Source organism: Odontesthes bonariensis, chromosome 7, assembly GCF_027942865.1.
Source record: "Odontesthes bonariensis isolate fOdoBon6 chromosome 7, fOdoBon6.hap1, whole genome shotgun sequence".
NCBI lineage: Eukaryota > Metazoa > Chordata > Actinopteri > Atheriniformes > Atherinopsidae > Odontesthes > Odontesthes bonariensis.
In genome coordinates, this window is record NC_134512.1 from 25,845,497 (window position 1) to 25,862,399 (window position 16,903).

The following is a 16,903-nucleotide window of genomic DNA, read 5'->3' on the forward strand; positions in this document are numbered from 1 at the left end:
AGTCTAAAATGTTAGCTCTGAAGTCTCTGTAAATGCCAGAAATTTCAAAGTTGATGATCACCATGCATCATTTTAGCTCTATTTACACATGGAGAGCTAAACAGCAAAAAAAACACCAGATTTGACAACACCAGTTCTGTCTCATTGACTCGTTAGCTAAACCTACATCAGTCAGCTCAACCAATGGCTGAATCTACTGTTAGACTTACTTAGCATATTAAGCTTTAGCCTGTCATTCGCTGTATTTTAACCAACCTTGAACTAAAGGCCAGGGGCTTTTGTTCCTGAAGCTAAAGATTATTTTAGGCCTGTGAGGTCTGTGACATTTGCAATGAAGCTTAAACGTAAATAAGCCTAATCAAAAGTTCACTCAGGTGTGTCGCTCCACCCTGACAGCACTCATCAGCTGTCTTAAATTAAAATCTGTCCATTTTAAACACTTTTATGGGTGTTTAGGTGTTTTTAATTTGTGCCATGGAGCAAAACTCCCGTGAAACAATTGGAAATCAAGATTTTATTGCTCTAAATCAAAACCTTTTTAGATATTTCAAGCCTCCGCTGTCTGCCGGAGGCTGCTTTACGCCTCAGGGAAGAAGAACAGTCTGTAAACATGGAAGTTCACTTCAGCTGTGTCAATTTAATTCTGCTTGGGATTTTTTTTTTTGTTTAGAGCATAATTGCGGTGAACAGATTAACGTTTTATTTATCTGATTGAACTACTTTTTTTGTTGCTGCCGGAGCTCTGTTCCATTAAAGTGATAGTTCGGAGTAGATTCACCCTAGGGTCATTTGAACCGTGACATCCAGCCAAGTAGCCCACCCGAAGTTTTTTCAATCTTGGCTGAACATCAGCTGAGTTACTGAGTTATCCCGAATAGCTTAGTACAAGCGCTAATGGAACCTGGCAGTATCTCCAAAATTACCACACTAAAATCACATGCCATGACACCAAACTTCTACAGTAGTACAAATATGGTCTGTACTCACAAAACGATGCATTTGGAAGTTTGTACATAGTCCAGGAGTTTATTATTATCAACACAAGCCTAATAGCTTCTCTGCTGCCAAAGCTGCGTTGACGTCACTTCCTTGATCTGGGAGCTTCAAAGATGAGGGTTGATCTACTACTGTAGACAACAAAGCAAGGCTGCTCAATTTCTCCATTGATAAAATAAATTCACAACTCTACAACATAAAAATTCATAAAAAATCATGTAGAATATAGCATATACTTTGTTGTTACATTACATTACACTTAGCTGACGCTTTTTATCCAAAGCGACTTACAGTTGTCTAAAGCTATTCGGGATAACTCAGTAACTCAGCTGATGTTCAGCCAAGATCGAAAAAACTTCGGGTGGGCTACTTGGCTGGATGTCACGGTTCAAATGACCCTAGGGTGAATCTACTCCGAACTATCACTTTAAATCTGGAGCTCCCAAAATAAGTGCCTGAATATTGTGTCCACAAACAAATACAATTTTTCTTGCAGTACCATTTAAAATACAAGGATTTCATAACCTATTTTCATTTGTAAATATCCATTAAATTTTTATACCCATTTGATATATTTCTGTTTTTTATATTTGTTTCTTTTTATGTGTTTTGGGGATATTAAACCTGAGATGACTGAGACAGAAAGGTGCAAAATAAATGCTGGGCTAACTTAATCAACTAGAAATGTTCAGTGTTGCAAGCTCCACCCCAAAGGTTCAGGGTAGTCTAAAAAAGTATCAACTCTTTTGGGTTGAAATTTCCACCCTGAAACTCTTTTTAGCCCCTGGTTCCAGCGATCAAAACAGAGCCGAGGACAGGACCACCTGAAAGGATCTGGTTCCAGGAAAAAAAGTTCCTGTGGCGGAAACTTACTAAATACTTAAATGTGCTGCATGTACTTTTGTTTGAATCCTTGTTTAAATTTTCAGGCTTAAGAGGCAGAACAATCCATGACAAACAACAGCTTTAATGCTGTTTAGTCCAGATAAAAGAATTAATATTGGGTCCAGTGTCAGTTTTCCACCTCCAATACAATTTGAATTTGTGTATCCCAAATGTTTTCACTTTTACACACCCCATGTCCTCTGGTGCTGGCAGAGGTGTTAAACCTCTATTTGCTGGGCAGGTTTGTGCCCTCGTGTGACTCCTTCTTCTCCTGCGGAAGTGAACATGTGCGTTGGCGCTTCACAAGCTGGCATATACTGTCAAGAGGTGAGAGCTTAGAGTCAGGAGGAGCGGCAGGCGGTGCCTCCAGTTTGATTTCCGGAAAGGTCTGGTCGGGGAAGGTGAGCCTCAGGTGCTTCTCAAACAGTTCACCCACTTTCCACAGTGTTATGGGCGCTTCAGTGTCAGCCTGGCATGGGAAGAAGATGGAGAAAATTGTTAAGAGCTAAGTTGTCCTAAAGAAAGGGCTTTTTGCAAACACTTTTGTCTGCAGTACCTCAGTGGGGACTGCCCAGTTACCAAAAATGAGTCTGATGTCCGACACAAACTCTGCGGGGCTTTGATAGCACAGACTCTGCTGAGACTCCAGACGTTTTTTCACAGTGGAAAGATTGATTGGTCCCTTAAAAGTCAGTATGTCACTAGCACATACCTACAGAATTTAGAAAGGGAGAGATAATACATTAATGAAACTTCATACCCAGATGCTGAAGTCAAGTGCTGATTAATAACTTCTGTTCATGAAATATTACACGTCGGCATGGAATATTGTACTCTATAATGTTCAATGTTGATACATTCAGTGCAGTTAAAACACTGGACATTCTGTCAGCAGGACAGTTACCCGTACATTTACAGTAACCGACTAAACTTTCTGATTCAGTTTCTGTCTTTACTGATAAATACAACACATTACATAGAATTAAAACTCCAATTACAGCGATTCTATGTGACGTTAATCTTGTGAGCTTTTCAACTCTCATCAGTTGCGCTCCCACACTCACCGAGGGGGGTGCGGGCTCTTCAGAGATTAAACTCGGCTCGCCGCATAACAACTGCAGCAACAGCCTCTCGCACTTCTGCAGTGGTAAAAAAAAAAACCACATCCGACTTAGTGTCCGTCGACTTACAACCGGGACACCAAATACAGATCTTCAATCTTTTTTTGTTCACACACTCTTTACCAGTCCGGTTCAAACATGTGAGAATTTATGCTTTGTAAGTTTTAGTCTCTTAGAACTGATCTGCTTTGTGTATGCATGAACACTTATTGTTCTCTAATGTTCAATAGCCAAAGCAACAGGCCGCCTACTCCTCATCACACACTGCGGTGTTCATTTCGATAAATCTTTGGGGCCTTCTAAACTTCCGTCATTATTTTTTTTACTAAACAGCCATCCAAAATCTATCTATCTATGTGTATCACACTCTGTTCCCTTTAGAATTACAGGGCGGCTACAATGTGCTTGTACTGTCTAGCTGGGTTCATTCCTTTGGCATCATATCCAACAAAACTTTTTTTTTTTCCTCCTCTGGAGAACTCCTGCTTCCTGCTTAGGAAAACTGTCTGTTCTGTTTCTGTTATTTTAATTCAAATTCAGACCAACAAACAAGGAAGAGGTGAGCAGAAGGCCAGACAGTGAGCGGGGTGGACTAAGTGCTGAGGGTCAAGAGAAGTATGTGCCAAAAGTAAACAAACAAACACAAATAGATTTCCCAGTCCAACAAAAAGAGAAAAGACGATATTTCTCTATACAAACCCACATTTCCAACAACATGAAACTATTTACAAAACAGAAACATTTCACGATGCTTAACAAAAAAATAAATCAAAGCTCATAACAAAAACACAACAAATAAAGAAGACATGGTGGCATTACATAACACGGGACCTCGAAAAAGAAAACCAAACAAGAATGGGGGGGGGGGGAGAGAATGCATCATTTCATGAAAACTCAAAATCTGCCATTTTTTTTCCTTCCTTTTGAGCCATGACTGAACAGACACGAGTGCAAAGTCAATTATTTTTCGAAGCAACTTTTGTTGCATCTTGAAAATTTAAACAAAACCTAGATGCCAGCCGCACCCTCGAATAACGTTGGAATAGAGGCGTGAAGTGAAGAACATAGACACTGATGAAGGTCTGCCACCGACCTGCTGAAAAAACCACTTCATTCATAGGAAAATACATAGCCTCATCTTCATTAGTGTTGTCTGTTAAATAAAGGTTGGAACAAATGACAGATTTAAAGGGATGGTTCAGGTTTTTTTTAGTAGCCATTAGCTTGGCTCCCCAATGATAATTCCTCCATTGCTTCTCCCAAACAGAGAGTGCTCTGACTGCTGCCCGCTGTAGAAACTGAGAAAACTTTAGTTAACCTCCTTGAGATTATGAATGTTATAGAACTGAATTTGACGGAATACATTTTTATTGTCGTCTTATGAGCTAATTGGAAAATTGAAAAGCTGCTTTGTGGCATTAAACAAAAAAATAATAATTTCACAATCGCAATGATTCTGTAAAAAAAAAGAAAAAAAAAAAAGGTTACTGACTCGTTTGTCCACTGGGGTTAACCCTCCTCCAGCATCCGTCTCCCTTTTCACTGTTCGGGCCTCAGGCTTGCAGTCATACTCCGTCTCAGACGTTAACGGGTCATGGCAGAAAGAGCAAAACCACTCCCCGCTGAAAAGAGACAGTCCAGAGACCCAACCGAAAAAGAAAAAAAGACAGTAAGTTGGAACAAACTGTACATCAACAAGTGTATGAGGCTGCTGTCAGAGGAAAGAAAACCGCACACATCCAAAATGTGAAAAAACAACTCACAAACAGCCTCATTTGTTCAGAGCACCATTCCACAGTAGACCACAAGTCATTTATTCTAGCATAAACATTCAAAAGAAAATACACCAGTTCATGCATTTTCATCTGAGACCAGCAATAAATACAAGTTGACAGAGCTTGCCTGGGAGATTTGAGGAGAGTTGGAACATGGCAAGTAGGATGAAAAACTTTTGAGCACTTATAGCAGCTCAACAACTCCCCAGTTGTCTGACACACAGCACATGAGACTTCTTCCCACTGGGCCTGAGCTCCGTCAACCCGCTGTACCCCTCTTTCTGAAGGGACACCATTCGGACCCTTGGTCTCACTATGGTCTGGGGGACTTCGCGGAGGCTGTGAAGGCCTGGGAGGTTCGTCATCCGTACTCTGACAGGGAGTCAGGACCTTGTTCCCTTCTTTCAGAGAACCGACTTGGGGCTGGTCATCTGTGCTGTCGGGGAGGCTGGCTCTCTGATTGGCATGTGCCTGAAATCCAGAGAGCAGCAGAGAGGAAAAAGCCAAAGACCTTTTCAGATTTAGGAGACAAAATGCAGTTGCGGTTCTTTTTTTTTTTCTTTTAAGATTGCATAACATTTTCATCCTCTTAGCCATCATTCGAGCTGAAAACAAGATTGTGTTAATCACTCAGATGAGGGAATGTGAAAAACTACGAGTCTTCTGGGATTGGAGGAAAAAGAAAAGGCAAACCATTTTATTACTTTACATTGACTGTTTAAATCTTAAAGTTTACACACTTTTCTCTTGGTTCAGCTCTGATGCATAGCATTTGCCATTCAGACTTTAGGTCCAATAAGGGATTATAACCGACATTCCACATGTCTTCACTTATACTCTTTCCTCCAAACACAAGCATTTTCATAATCCCACTAAGTTGCTGGCATGTTTACAACCTGTTTGACTGCTTGTGTTTTTCTTGCCACATCTGCCTTCAGTTCAGTAATAATGTCTCTCTCCAGACCTCATCTTTCACTTTAGTGAGCACATTGTCATTTAAACCGATAGAAATGACAGCAGAAAAACAACGAATAAATAAAAACGGTGTCACGTTGTTCAGTTTCATTTCACATCCTTGAGCCTTTAAGCCTTTTAGACTGGAGGTAAAGTTCCACTGTGCAAGAAATATAGTCAAAAAGTAAACATTTATAGGGTCGTTTCATTATCATTTTTTTCTGAAAATTGCCAAAATGATTTCTTCTCTTCCTCAGTAATCAGTGTCAAAATGTTTTTAGTTTTTTTTTTACTATCAGCTATCTAAGTGATCTTAGAACTTTGTGTCTCCATGTTTCTTCTGCAAAGGTCTCTAAGGTTGGATGGTTTTATTTTTATCACTCAGCTCTTTGGTTCCCTCCACATATTCTCATTCTACCATCAGCTAGAGCTGTCGAGCCAGCGTGTGCTCGTAGGCCGAAGCTTCAAACCCCAGGCAAAATACATCATTGCATTGATACTCTGGAGCTGCAGGTCCTGGTATATTGTTCCATACTGCATCGTTATGAACATCATTCAACCTGCACTTTAGCTGGTGGACAACACTATCGATAATAAGCATTGTTTTACCATTTTTTTGGCTGCTGGTTAGGTCAGACCCAGCTAGAAGACACTTTGTTAAATAAAAATTTATAGTTGCACTGTAACAATCTAATAGCAATGACTTAACCTGGGATGATGTTTTCAAAATATTTGGGATACAATCGGCCAACCTTTGATATGGTGTGAAAGAAGTAAAAACTGGTAATTACCATGTTATTGTACTGAAATGCATCTATTATGGCCCAACAGTCTTTAGTTTTTAAAGAAATGCCAACCCGTTACCTGATAAACAGGTGGTAGTTTCTATGTAATAACCACAAATCACAGTTGCAAACTGACCAATTAGCCTGTCTCTACTTCATGGTAACATTCAGTCATAATAATCAACTGAAACATATGAGGTAGCGTCAGTAACCATTGCCTGTGTTTTTAATCAAAACATAGCCATCTTATTGTTAACAAGTCACCATATTATTGCTAGAATATTACAACACTATTACCAAATAGTTTTGCATTGTCATATTTAAATTAGTTCCATTTATTACACCTAGTATTTGACCCCTTATTAACTTAAAAATTTGAGTCGTTACTACCCCATTGTATCCACTGCTACTGCTAGGCTATTACTTGTGACCTCTGTAATTACAAAATCATTACATAATCACTAAATCTTGACTCAAACCCTTACCCCACTATTAAATCTTACGACTGAGCTGTAAGTTAAGTGCTACCTAATTTGCTTGGAATCTAAATTTTGGATGGGAATTAATTATATTCAGATTAACTGTATTTATGGAATATTTATTGGACTATAACAATAATCAACAGCCTCCTTACATAGCTACCGTCATCGTCTGGCTCGTCTTTGATGACAATGGCAGGCCCCGGGGATGACCTCCGTCTCTTCTTGACAGCAGAACCCACTGTTCCACTCTGATTATGTGTTTCTGGAGGCTTCCAGGAAATGGTTCTGGGGAGCAAAACAAAAGCCAATTACAGAAAATTTCATCAAGGAAGGAGAGAGAATCTGTGCTTGTGTGTGTGTGTAAAGCTATTCCCCTACCCTGGTGATTTGTCCCGGGATACAACAGCGTACCCTTGTGCATTTTGCTCTCCTTGCACTTGAAGGAAATTCAAATCTGTTTGTGTATTATTTTATATAGAACACAACAATACATGTATCCTTCATTTCACAAAAATGTTTAAAACCATAACAACATCAGTCGAACACATACAACTTCTGGTTGATAAAGTCGAATGGAGGCCCAGAGGATGGTTTGGGTTCCCTGTGTACACTGGATCAGCTGAACTATTTCTCCTGTTCACGAATGTGGGCTCAGTCTAAAGACGGAAAACGATCATTTGATAAATCAGACTAAGCAGTGATGATAGTCTTCAGGTACAAAATCTTGAGGTATGTCAACAGACTCGCTTACCGTCTGTTGTGGCTGAGGCAAACTGACTCCGCCACTGATGGGAAGTGGTGATTCATGCAGGTACAAAGATGCAGAGGAAAATAAATCCCCGGGTTTGTTTTGGTAGTGAGAGCTGCTCCCCGTCCCCCTCAGAAGATTCTAAAATGAACAATGGAAACACAGAAAGATTTGAGACATGCTTCAGTTTCTTAAATGCATTTGGAAGCAGTTGATGATGAAACATGGGCTCTCTGATGCCCACATCGCTGACTGTGTGGGTTAAAGCCCCATCAAAACAACCAGAACTAAGCAGACCAAGACATAAGCCAAACAAAAAGTTTAGTAATTATCAATAATAAAGATAATAATAATCATTTCCATTCGTCAGTTGAATTGGCCAGACACGCTTCTACGGAGGAAGGAGACGATGGATGAGGCTGCTAATCCCACTCGTGATAGCTTATTTTTTGAATGGGCTCTCACCTATGAATCGTTTCTTCTCCATTTGTGTTCTTTTTGTGCGTTTCCACGCTCGGTCCACGCCAGAGTCTCCCCATTTGCAACACAAGCTCAGCTGTAACCGAAGCTCTGTATTGCGTTTCCCAGATCTACTTCAGGCTGAGTAGGGACCAATATGACAGCATGTTGGGGTGAGTCGCAGGGACTCACGTGGACATGAATGGCTTTGGAGACGGAGCGCGGCACCTGCTGCATCCTAAGCCAAAGCCCCTTTAAAGAGACCGGAACTAAAACAGCACGTTTCAGACAGAAGGTGGCCAGAGCTCCAGCAGACATGTACAGTATGAGTTTCTTTTATGTACATTTATTCTACTAGACACCCAATATGAAGGTATTAACTTTTAAACGAGCATTAATTAGTTCTTTAAACTTCAGCTGTTGCTTATTAGTTTTGTTACTAAAAATAATTAAAACCTTCTTCAACATTCTTTGCTTAAATACAAAATACTTTGACTGCAGCAGTCTCTAGTTTTAGAACAATCGGTTTTAATCTAAAATGCAACTGTACGACTACCAATTTGGAGGGACTTGAAACTAATAATGTGATATAATGTGACTTACAATGTTTTAATGTGAATGTTCCAAAGTTATTCTCACTACTTTGTTCCTTTACGCGAACAGCTGCTTGTATATTCCGATAGCATCGCTGCAGCATTAAGGATCTATCCACAACACAGTCTAAAAAGCTACAACAGCATGGCCACAGCTTGATTTAAAAAAAAAAAAAAAAAAGAAACACTCATACACATGATCTGCACTAAAACGGGAAAAGAACTGGTATATTCCTCGACTGAGCAGCAACAGCTTGTTCACATCAGTATGACGCAACCTATATGTGTGCACTTCACATGCCTGTATTGTGCTGCGAGTGATCCCTCTCTTCAGGGTTGGAACCCAAACACACAGAGAACTAGACTAAACATCTTGAATAACAAGATACTATCACGCCTTACTTAGGGAATTTTGGGGGCGGTGCTGCTCCACACATTTGGCTGATATACTCTGATTTTGAGTCATAAGCTCATCTAAGACAAAAATCCATTCTGACAAGGAAAGACATAAATTGCCCAGGATGTGAAGGCTGTCAGCTTTATTTAGGACAATGCCATCTACTGTCAGTGCTTGTTAAGAAGACTTGTCAGTCAAAGTGACACAAGCCCACATGCACATTTATGTACAAGAACTAACCGTAATCTGGGGAGAAAATCCAGGGTTTGGTAAGCTAATAGTTGGGCTGACATGGCTGGATGGAGGCACCATGGACCTGCTGCCTGGTTGGGGAGGCATGCTGCGAGATGACGAGGATCCCTGCAGGGGCCCTGGTACTGTTCGCTGCAGTTGGACACTCTGGAAACACGTCCACGGTGGAGGGGGTGGCTGTGACTGCCAGTGGGCCTGTGGGTTTAACTTTTCCACCTGCATCTGGAGCTGAGCAAGAGTGCTATGGGGAGCTCCCGGGGCAAAGCTGTGGGGTGAGCCTGAGGGGTGATGTCCAGGGTAAGTGACCCGATGCGAAATACCCTGAAAGCCACCAAGCTGGTGGCCTGGTATACTCTCCACCACTAATGAGCCTGATGGGACATACATACAGAGACAAGACGAGAATAACAAGTAGAGAAGAGAAAGTCTGGGCAGCAATACAGCAAGAAGGTAGAAGTAGAAAGTTATAAAAGCATGACAAAAAATTAAACACGGCGACAACTAACATTTGATTCCCTGAAATATATGAACAACCAAATGTGAAGGCATTAAATAGCTTATTTTAATAGTTTGAAAACAACACTTTTTTAAGTGACAAAGAAAAACCCTGAGCTAAGTGACCCATTCAACCCTCTGGTGGATTTTTACACGGAATAAAGTTAAGCTTGACTTATTATTAGAAAATTCTCAGTATTTCTATCAGTCATTAGCCCCTTTCACACTGCGACCCGCTACCTTAGCGGGTCCAAATTGCACCTTCGACCCGCGTCGAGCAATGTGAACGCTTGGCGTGTTAGGTGACCCGTGTCGCCTGAAGCCGAGTTCAGGGGGCGTTGCCTAATGGCAGAGCGTCACACGAAACACATAAAATGCTGGGCGTGTACAATGACGTAGGCACAAGCCATGCGTCGGAGGTAGGGTTAAATACAGAGTGGCTTCCTCCCCAGCCAGCCCTTTCAGCAGAGGTCCATCTTTCACCGTCCCCGACATGTGGCGGTAAATAACGTCCTCTGCTCGGAGGCTGAGGAGCTCACGGACCTCCTTGTCTCCCCAGTTGGCCATCTTCAAAAATGTCTCGAACTTGATGTAGGCTAAAACAGAGTGAAACTTGTCCTCACCTGTCGCTGTTGTTCTGAATCAGCTGTCCATTCTGTCTTTTAAACTCCTCACGTCACGCCCACGTCCGACCCGCGTCAATTGCTTTTACATCAAACTCGGCTCGGCAAAAAGACTAGGGTCCGACGCGGGTCGAAAGGCGAGTCGAGTTGACGCGGCAGCCCGGGTCGTCAGTGTGAAAGGAACAGCGGACACGCTAAATTCGCGAATTAAACGCGGGTTATTCCTCAGTGTGAAAGGGGCTCGAGACTGCTTTGGATAAAACTCACATTTACACATAACGTAGCTGTCATGGTCAAATGAATTACAACTGCTACAAATGCCATAGATTTGGGGCTTGTATTAAAGGGATAGTTCGGGATATTTGACATGAATCTGTATGGCATCACCATAACCAGTGTCGTGCATTCAAACTGACTTACCCCCGACAGTGTCCTGTGAGCCGAGTTCTTGTCCAGTGTTGGTCAAGGCGAAAGTAGTCCGGCTTGTTTGCTGGGGTCAAGAAATTAGCGCGTTTTTCTTCCCAAAACAGTACGTGTGCTAAAGAGTGATTTATTTCATCACAAAAACCGAAGCCGGCAAAAGTCACTCCTCGTTATCACTTGGGCCCTACTGTCTCTCATTGTGTATCAGTGCGCACGTCATTCTGACCGCGAGCTGTGCGCACGAGTCTTTCTGTTCTTTGGCAGTGCTCAACACTGTCTTACTCTGCAGACAACTGGCCATCGGGTCCAGCTGGTCTGGGACGCCTCTTCCAGTTGATCTTGGGAACATGGAAAAAAGTTCTCAAGACGCCTGCATTCAGGAGTGCAGGGAAGTCACCGTTATTTGTGATGCAGGCAGCAGCTGTCCCGCGGCCGCCGACATCCTCATCTATGGAAAGGTTTTGTATCTGGGGCATAACTAAATCCCACTCGTGGCAGCAGTAACATTCCACCTCTGTCTGCATTACTTCGCACTTCAAACAAGTGCACCAGGATTTGTCGGCCACCCTGGGTATCGCAGCTCCAGCACTGGCTCCAGCTTCTGTTTCCATCACTTCTCTGTCCACCCTCTCTCTTTCTGCCCGATCTAAGTCCATTTGGCGAACTTCCTCCTCAGTATAAACGGGTTCATAAAGATACCCCCTTGGCTCTGAACGGAAGTCAATATGTTCCTCGTCGCTCTCGTAGTCAGACATCTTCCCGAGCAGTAAACAAAGTGAATCGACTCGTGCGCACAGCTCGCGGTCAGAATGACGTGCGCACTGATACACAATGAGAGACAGTAGGGCCCAAGTGATAACGAGGAGTGACTTTTGCTGGCTTCGGTTTTTGTGATGAAATAAATCACTCTTTAGCACACGTACTGTTTTGGGAAGAAAAACGCGCTAATTTCTTGACCCCAGCAAACAAGCCGGACTACTTTCGCCTTGACCAACACTGGACAAGAACTCGGCTCACAGGACACTGTCGGGGGTAAGTCAGTTTGAATGCACGACACTGGTTATGGTGATGCCATACAGATTCATGTCAAATATCCCGAACTATCCCTTTAAGCTTTAAGCCCTCTGAATCCCTCTAGGCTTTTTTTCTGAGAAATTCAGTGTCCTTCTTAACTGGTTCCCTTGATCTCGGAACTGTTTTAATACAGTGTCATAAATGTATCATTAGTCTTAGGGCCCATTTATACTTGCACCAAGGTATCTGCTGCCCTGGCAGAAAGCCAGAAAGTGCTTTTTTTTTTTTCAACGCAGACAGTCAGACGTGCAGTCTTACAAAAAGCTAACAGCACGTAGACTTCAAACAAGACGCTACGCGCTGATTGACTGAGGACAGAGCACCTAAAATGATAAATAGCAAAAAAAAGACAGAAATCAACAGCGCTCCATCAAAATGAACATCTTTGTCCACTTTGACCGCTGTCTTTTCAAAGCTGAAGGACCAACAGCAGCACCAACACAACTAAGAGCAACGAAAAACTCAGATTTTTTCCACACAATTCTGTCACTGCCTTTAAGTAGCAGCAAGACGCTTTAACATGCAGACACGCGTTTGCATTGTCCAACGCAGAGAGCCCGTTGAAGTATATTCAGACCCTTAACTGGAACGTGGGCAAATGCAGCCATTGTCTCGTAGCAGAAGAATGTTCTTAAAAAAAACAAGAGTAAAATCTGGTTCAGGTCTTGAGACATTGAAAACAATTCCGGAAGAAAAATGCTAAATCAATTCTCGGAGTACCTGATCAGATCGACTGTTTTTATCTTACCTAGATCAACATTTGAGGCCCAGTGAGACGCTCGACACTGGAAGCGCACATTGCTCTGTGGTACAAATGCAGCACTGCACTTTGCCTGCAGGAGGTTTCCAATCTGAAACAGAATCTGTAACAGATGGGACGTTATCAATAATTTTCAGAGGAGGACACTTGTGTCTTACAAAAGCCATATGTTCCCACTTAATCATGTCCAAGATAGACCAAAGCAGAGCTTCAGAGTTTCTGATGAGGAAAACAAGACAAGCGATGAGATTTAATTGAAAGGATAAATGATCAGAGAGGCCTCACCAAACGTTTACAGTATAAAAGGGCCGTGCCCCCATTCCTGGCCGTGGCCCATTTGATGAAGTTGATGACATGATCCAGATGTCTGGATAGATAGCCAATGTCCTCCTGTTGTTTTTGCAAGACTCTCTCGTGGTCCTTTGTTACAGCCTGTGAAACAAGAAGTGAACAGTGGAGGGTTCAAACAGCTTGAGATCATGCACTGGGGGCCTTGGAGTGACACAGTCAACTTGGCATGCTAGCAAGTGATATCCCTACAGCAAGCTACAGGACTACAGCATGTGGTACAACTGATAAGTCATTTTCTTTGTTTTTATTAGAGTATATTCCTTTTGTCATACCTCAAGCTGATTAGCTAGGATCTTTCCCTTCTTGTTTATCTCAAGAATCAGACTGCAGATGGACTTCTTTATTTCATTATGAACCGATGTGCGGTTCTTATCCACCAGAAGAAGTCTGCAAAGCACACATTAAAACAACCAAAACTTAATTGTCACTGAATAATGAACAATCTTGGACAAAATCGGACGTGACCGTCTTTCAAAAAACACATCTGACAAACATCTTCATCTAACTAGAACTAAAAATGGTGAAGTGTTCCACATTCAAGAGATGAAGACTCAAACACACTTTGGAACGATTGAAATACATACGCAGTATCGATGGAGTTTGACACCTCTTCGATCAGTTTCTTCTTCTCCTGCAGCTGATGGGTCATAGTCTCCATGTGATGCTTGTGGTTTTTATAAGCATCTTCAAGGAACTGGTAGCTGATCAAAAGCATTATAAAAACACAAGCTATAAAAAAACACACATTATGATGATAAGAAGCAGCACCTTGCCCAAGTTATAGCTGTAGCTCCATCACATACAGTGGCATGCAAACGTTTGGGCACACCTGGTCTAAATTTATTTTGTTAATGTGAACAATTAAGCAAGCGGAAGATGAAATGATCTCAAAAAGGCATGGATGTTAAAAATGATACATTGATGGTGTTACGTTTGCTTCCAGAATTTGTTGGAATTTAATTGAATCCATTCTTCCCTCTACCTGTGAAATGTTCCCCGTGCCACTGGCAGCAATACAACCCCAAAGCATGATCAATCCTCCCCCATGCTTAACAGTTGGACTGATGTTGTTTTCATGAAATTCTGTGCCCTTTGTTTTCCAAACATACCTTTGCTCATTCCGGCCAAAAAGTTCTATTTTAACCTCATTGGTGCACAGTACTTGTTTCCAAAATGCATCAGGCTTGTCTTAATGTTCAAAATTCAGACGCTGAATTTTGTGATTAGGACGCAAGAGAGGTTTTCTTCCGATGACTTTTCCACGAAGACCATATTTGTGCAGGTGTCGCTGAACAGTCAAACAGTGAACATCTGATATTTTTTCTTGGTCTTCCAGACCTTGTTTTGACCTCCGCTGTTCCTGTTAACTGTCATTTCTTAATTACATTCCGGACAGAGGAAATTGGTGCCTGAAAACGTTTTGCTATCTTCTTATAGCCTTTACCTACTTTGTGGGCATCAATCCTTTTCAGTTTCAAAGTTCTAGGCAACTGCTTCGAGGAACCCACGGCTGCAGATTGTTGGGACAGGGTCAGGGGGAGTCTGGGTATTTAATAAGCTTTGAAACTTGCATCGTGGGTTTTCCTAACGATGATTGTGAACAAGCCATGATCCTATCAGGCTAATTAGGGTGCTACTAAGTATTAACTATGCAGCGTGCCCAAACTTTTGCTGTGGCCCTTTCTCCTTTTCCGTTATTTTGAAAATGTAAAATATGAAAATTAAAAAAAATTATTTTGTTTCAAATGTAAAGGGAATGTATCATCTGTAACTTGACGCTTTTTTGGAGATCATTTCATCTTCCACTTGCTTCATTGTTCCCATGAACAGAAATTTAGACCAGGGATGCCCAAATGTTCGCATGCCACTGTATTGATACTGGACAGTATACTGAAATCAAAATTACAATCACGATAAGGATTTTTTTTTTTACTGGTAATGCAGTATCTGATTCTCTGCATGGCTTATCTATAGAAAAAACAAAAACATATATCACTGTGAACTGAAGAGCACTGTCTTTGCCAAGACATCATTTCAAGCAAAACAGAAATCTATAGAAAGATGTAAGAACCATATTATCCCACTATGAGGTTCATTTCAACAGTACTTGTGGTCTTTGTGCTTGATGAGTTGGCAGTCGCGACAGGTAAGTAGATCACAGGTCTCACAGAACAGTTTCAAAGGCTCCTGTCTGTGGATGTCGCAGAACACAGGCCTCAGAGCGGACACACTGTGGACCTCTGGAAAGCAACAAGAAGCTCGTCACCACTCACTGCCTTTGCAATGGGCCTTGTACCATATAGTTGTTTGAGAACTTAGTGTTAAACAAGTGCAATGCATATAAAAGCTGGGGGCAAAAAAAAGTGTGACACAGCATAGAATACCTGGCAATGCATCTGTCCTCTGTCTAATGGTGTGGTCTTTGGTGAATTTGACTCGTTGGTGCGCATCCACACAGGTGGCACACAGGTACTCAACACAGTCAACACAAAACCCAGCAGCTTCAGTGTTGTCGTCACACGTCATGCAGAGCTGCAGACAAGACCAGCATCAGAGGTTCAGACTTGTTTTGTAAACTGATAAATATGAAATGAAACGCTCAGCCTGATGCCAAATCCCTACAATTTGATCTTCTAGTTATATTAAACAAATCAAATTACAGATCATCTGCAGAAATGACATCCTAGATTCTATACCCCAGAGTAAAAAAGTAATGCTCATACTGCAGCCATTTCTCGTGAAAACAGAAACAAGACTGCCCCCGCATGGTTATGCACCTTTTCACTAACCTGGACTGTTCTCTCGACTGTGCTGCTGGGAGCCTCAGTTGGGTCCTTCGCAAAGACATTATCCATCACATCTACTGCCATGCACTCCTGCCTGCACACTGGACAGCGGATCACGTTTACTGAAAACAAAAAAAAAACGTCCCGTGAATAAAAATCAACAAGACCGGACGGGCGCACAGCACGCGCTTTGTGGTAAAATAGGTAATAAGGTCCACTTCAGCATTGCTGTAAATGGCTGACAGTGAAGTTTCGCACTAAAAACAGACCATCGGTCAGTGTTTGCCAACAAAGTGACTCACGTGGCTTGTCAGCCTCTGGGTTTAGCGGCTCTGCCGTAGCCAGATTCCTGGAGGGTGAAGGCAAACACTTCTTGCAAAAGGAGTGCAGACAAGGTAGAAGTTTCGGCTCTCGGCTGTGGAAGTTAAGGTGGCAAACGGTGCATGTGTCCAGGTGAGCCCGGTCGCGTGCACCTGACTTCTCCCCTTGCACGCTTTCCGCCTCGTTCTCAATAACGACGACAACGGCATGTCGCGACTCTTGTTGTTTTTCAGCGAACCCATCCATTTTTCTGTGGCTCGCCCTCACGTGAACGCAGACCTGGCTCCTGAATCATTCACGGGGCACTACGCGAAGACGGCATCGTCTGCCAGTTCAGAACATTAAAAGACAATTCTGTTGCCCGTCAGCAACACGGCGATGTGTTTACTGAGAGGACAGACCTGTAGCGTCAAAGGTACCACAGGCTACGCCTCCTCTGCGTGAGGGTGTCACATGGTCGCGGACAGCAGATGATGCTTTCAAATTGAACCGCACGCGCGCTGGATGCGGCATATCAGGGGTGGGGTCCGAGTGCTGTTGCCCTGTGGTGAGAGACGAGGAGCTGCTGTTTGTCTGAGCTTCTCACTTTTAAAGACTAAACGTCACCGAAGTTATCGTTGAGC

At 42.4% G+C, this 16,903-nt stretch overlaps 1 protein-coding gene across 3 annotated transcripts; it reads right to left on the bottom strand.

The window, feature by feature from the left end:
* Positions 1 to 875: 875 nt before the first annotated feature.
* LOC142384238 (transcription intermediary factor 1-alpha-like) lies at positions 876 to 16,692 on the bottom strand. 3 transcript variants are annotated; one of them, XM_075470323.1, is made up of 18 exons: positions 16,262 to 16,692; positions 15,963 to 16,081; positions 15,558 to 15,705; positions 15,281 to 15,413; positions 13,758 to 13,874; positions 13,446 to 13,560; positions 13,108 to 13,254; positions 12,811 to 12,925; positions 9,436 to 9,818; positions 7,750 to 7,887; positions 7,549 to 7,654; positions 7,377 to 7,434; positions 7,151 to 7,283; positions 4,905 to 5,248; positions 4,495 to 4,624; positions 2,946 to 3,020; positions 2,438 to 2,593; positions 876 to 2,350 (listed from the first exon to the last, which is right to left on the bottom strand). In XM_075470323.1, the coding sequence occupies exons 1-18, from the start codon at positions 16,524 to 16,526 to the stop codon at positions 2,108 to 2,110; spliced, it is 2,925 nt and encodes a 974-aa protein (XP_075326438.1). In that variant the 5' UTR covers positions 16,527 to 16,692; the 3' UTR covers positions 876 to 2,107. The 3 variants fall into 3 exon arrangements, with proteins under 3 accessions (XP_075326438.1, XP_075326437.1, XP_075326439.1); XM_075470322.1 differs by having other exon boundaries at positions 7,377 to 7,452; XM_075470324.1 differs by lacking the exons at positions 2,438 to 2,593; positions 2,946 to 3,020 and having other exon boundaries at positions 7,377 to 7,452.
* Positions 16,693 to 16,903: the final 211 nt, after the last annotated feature.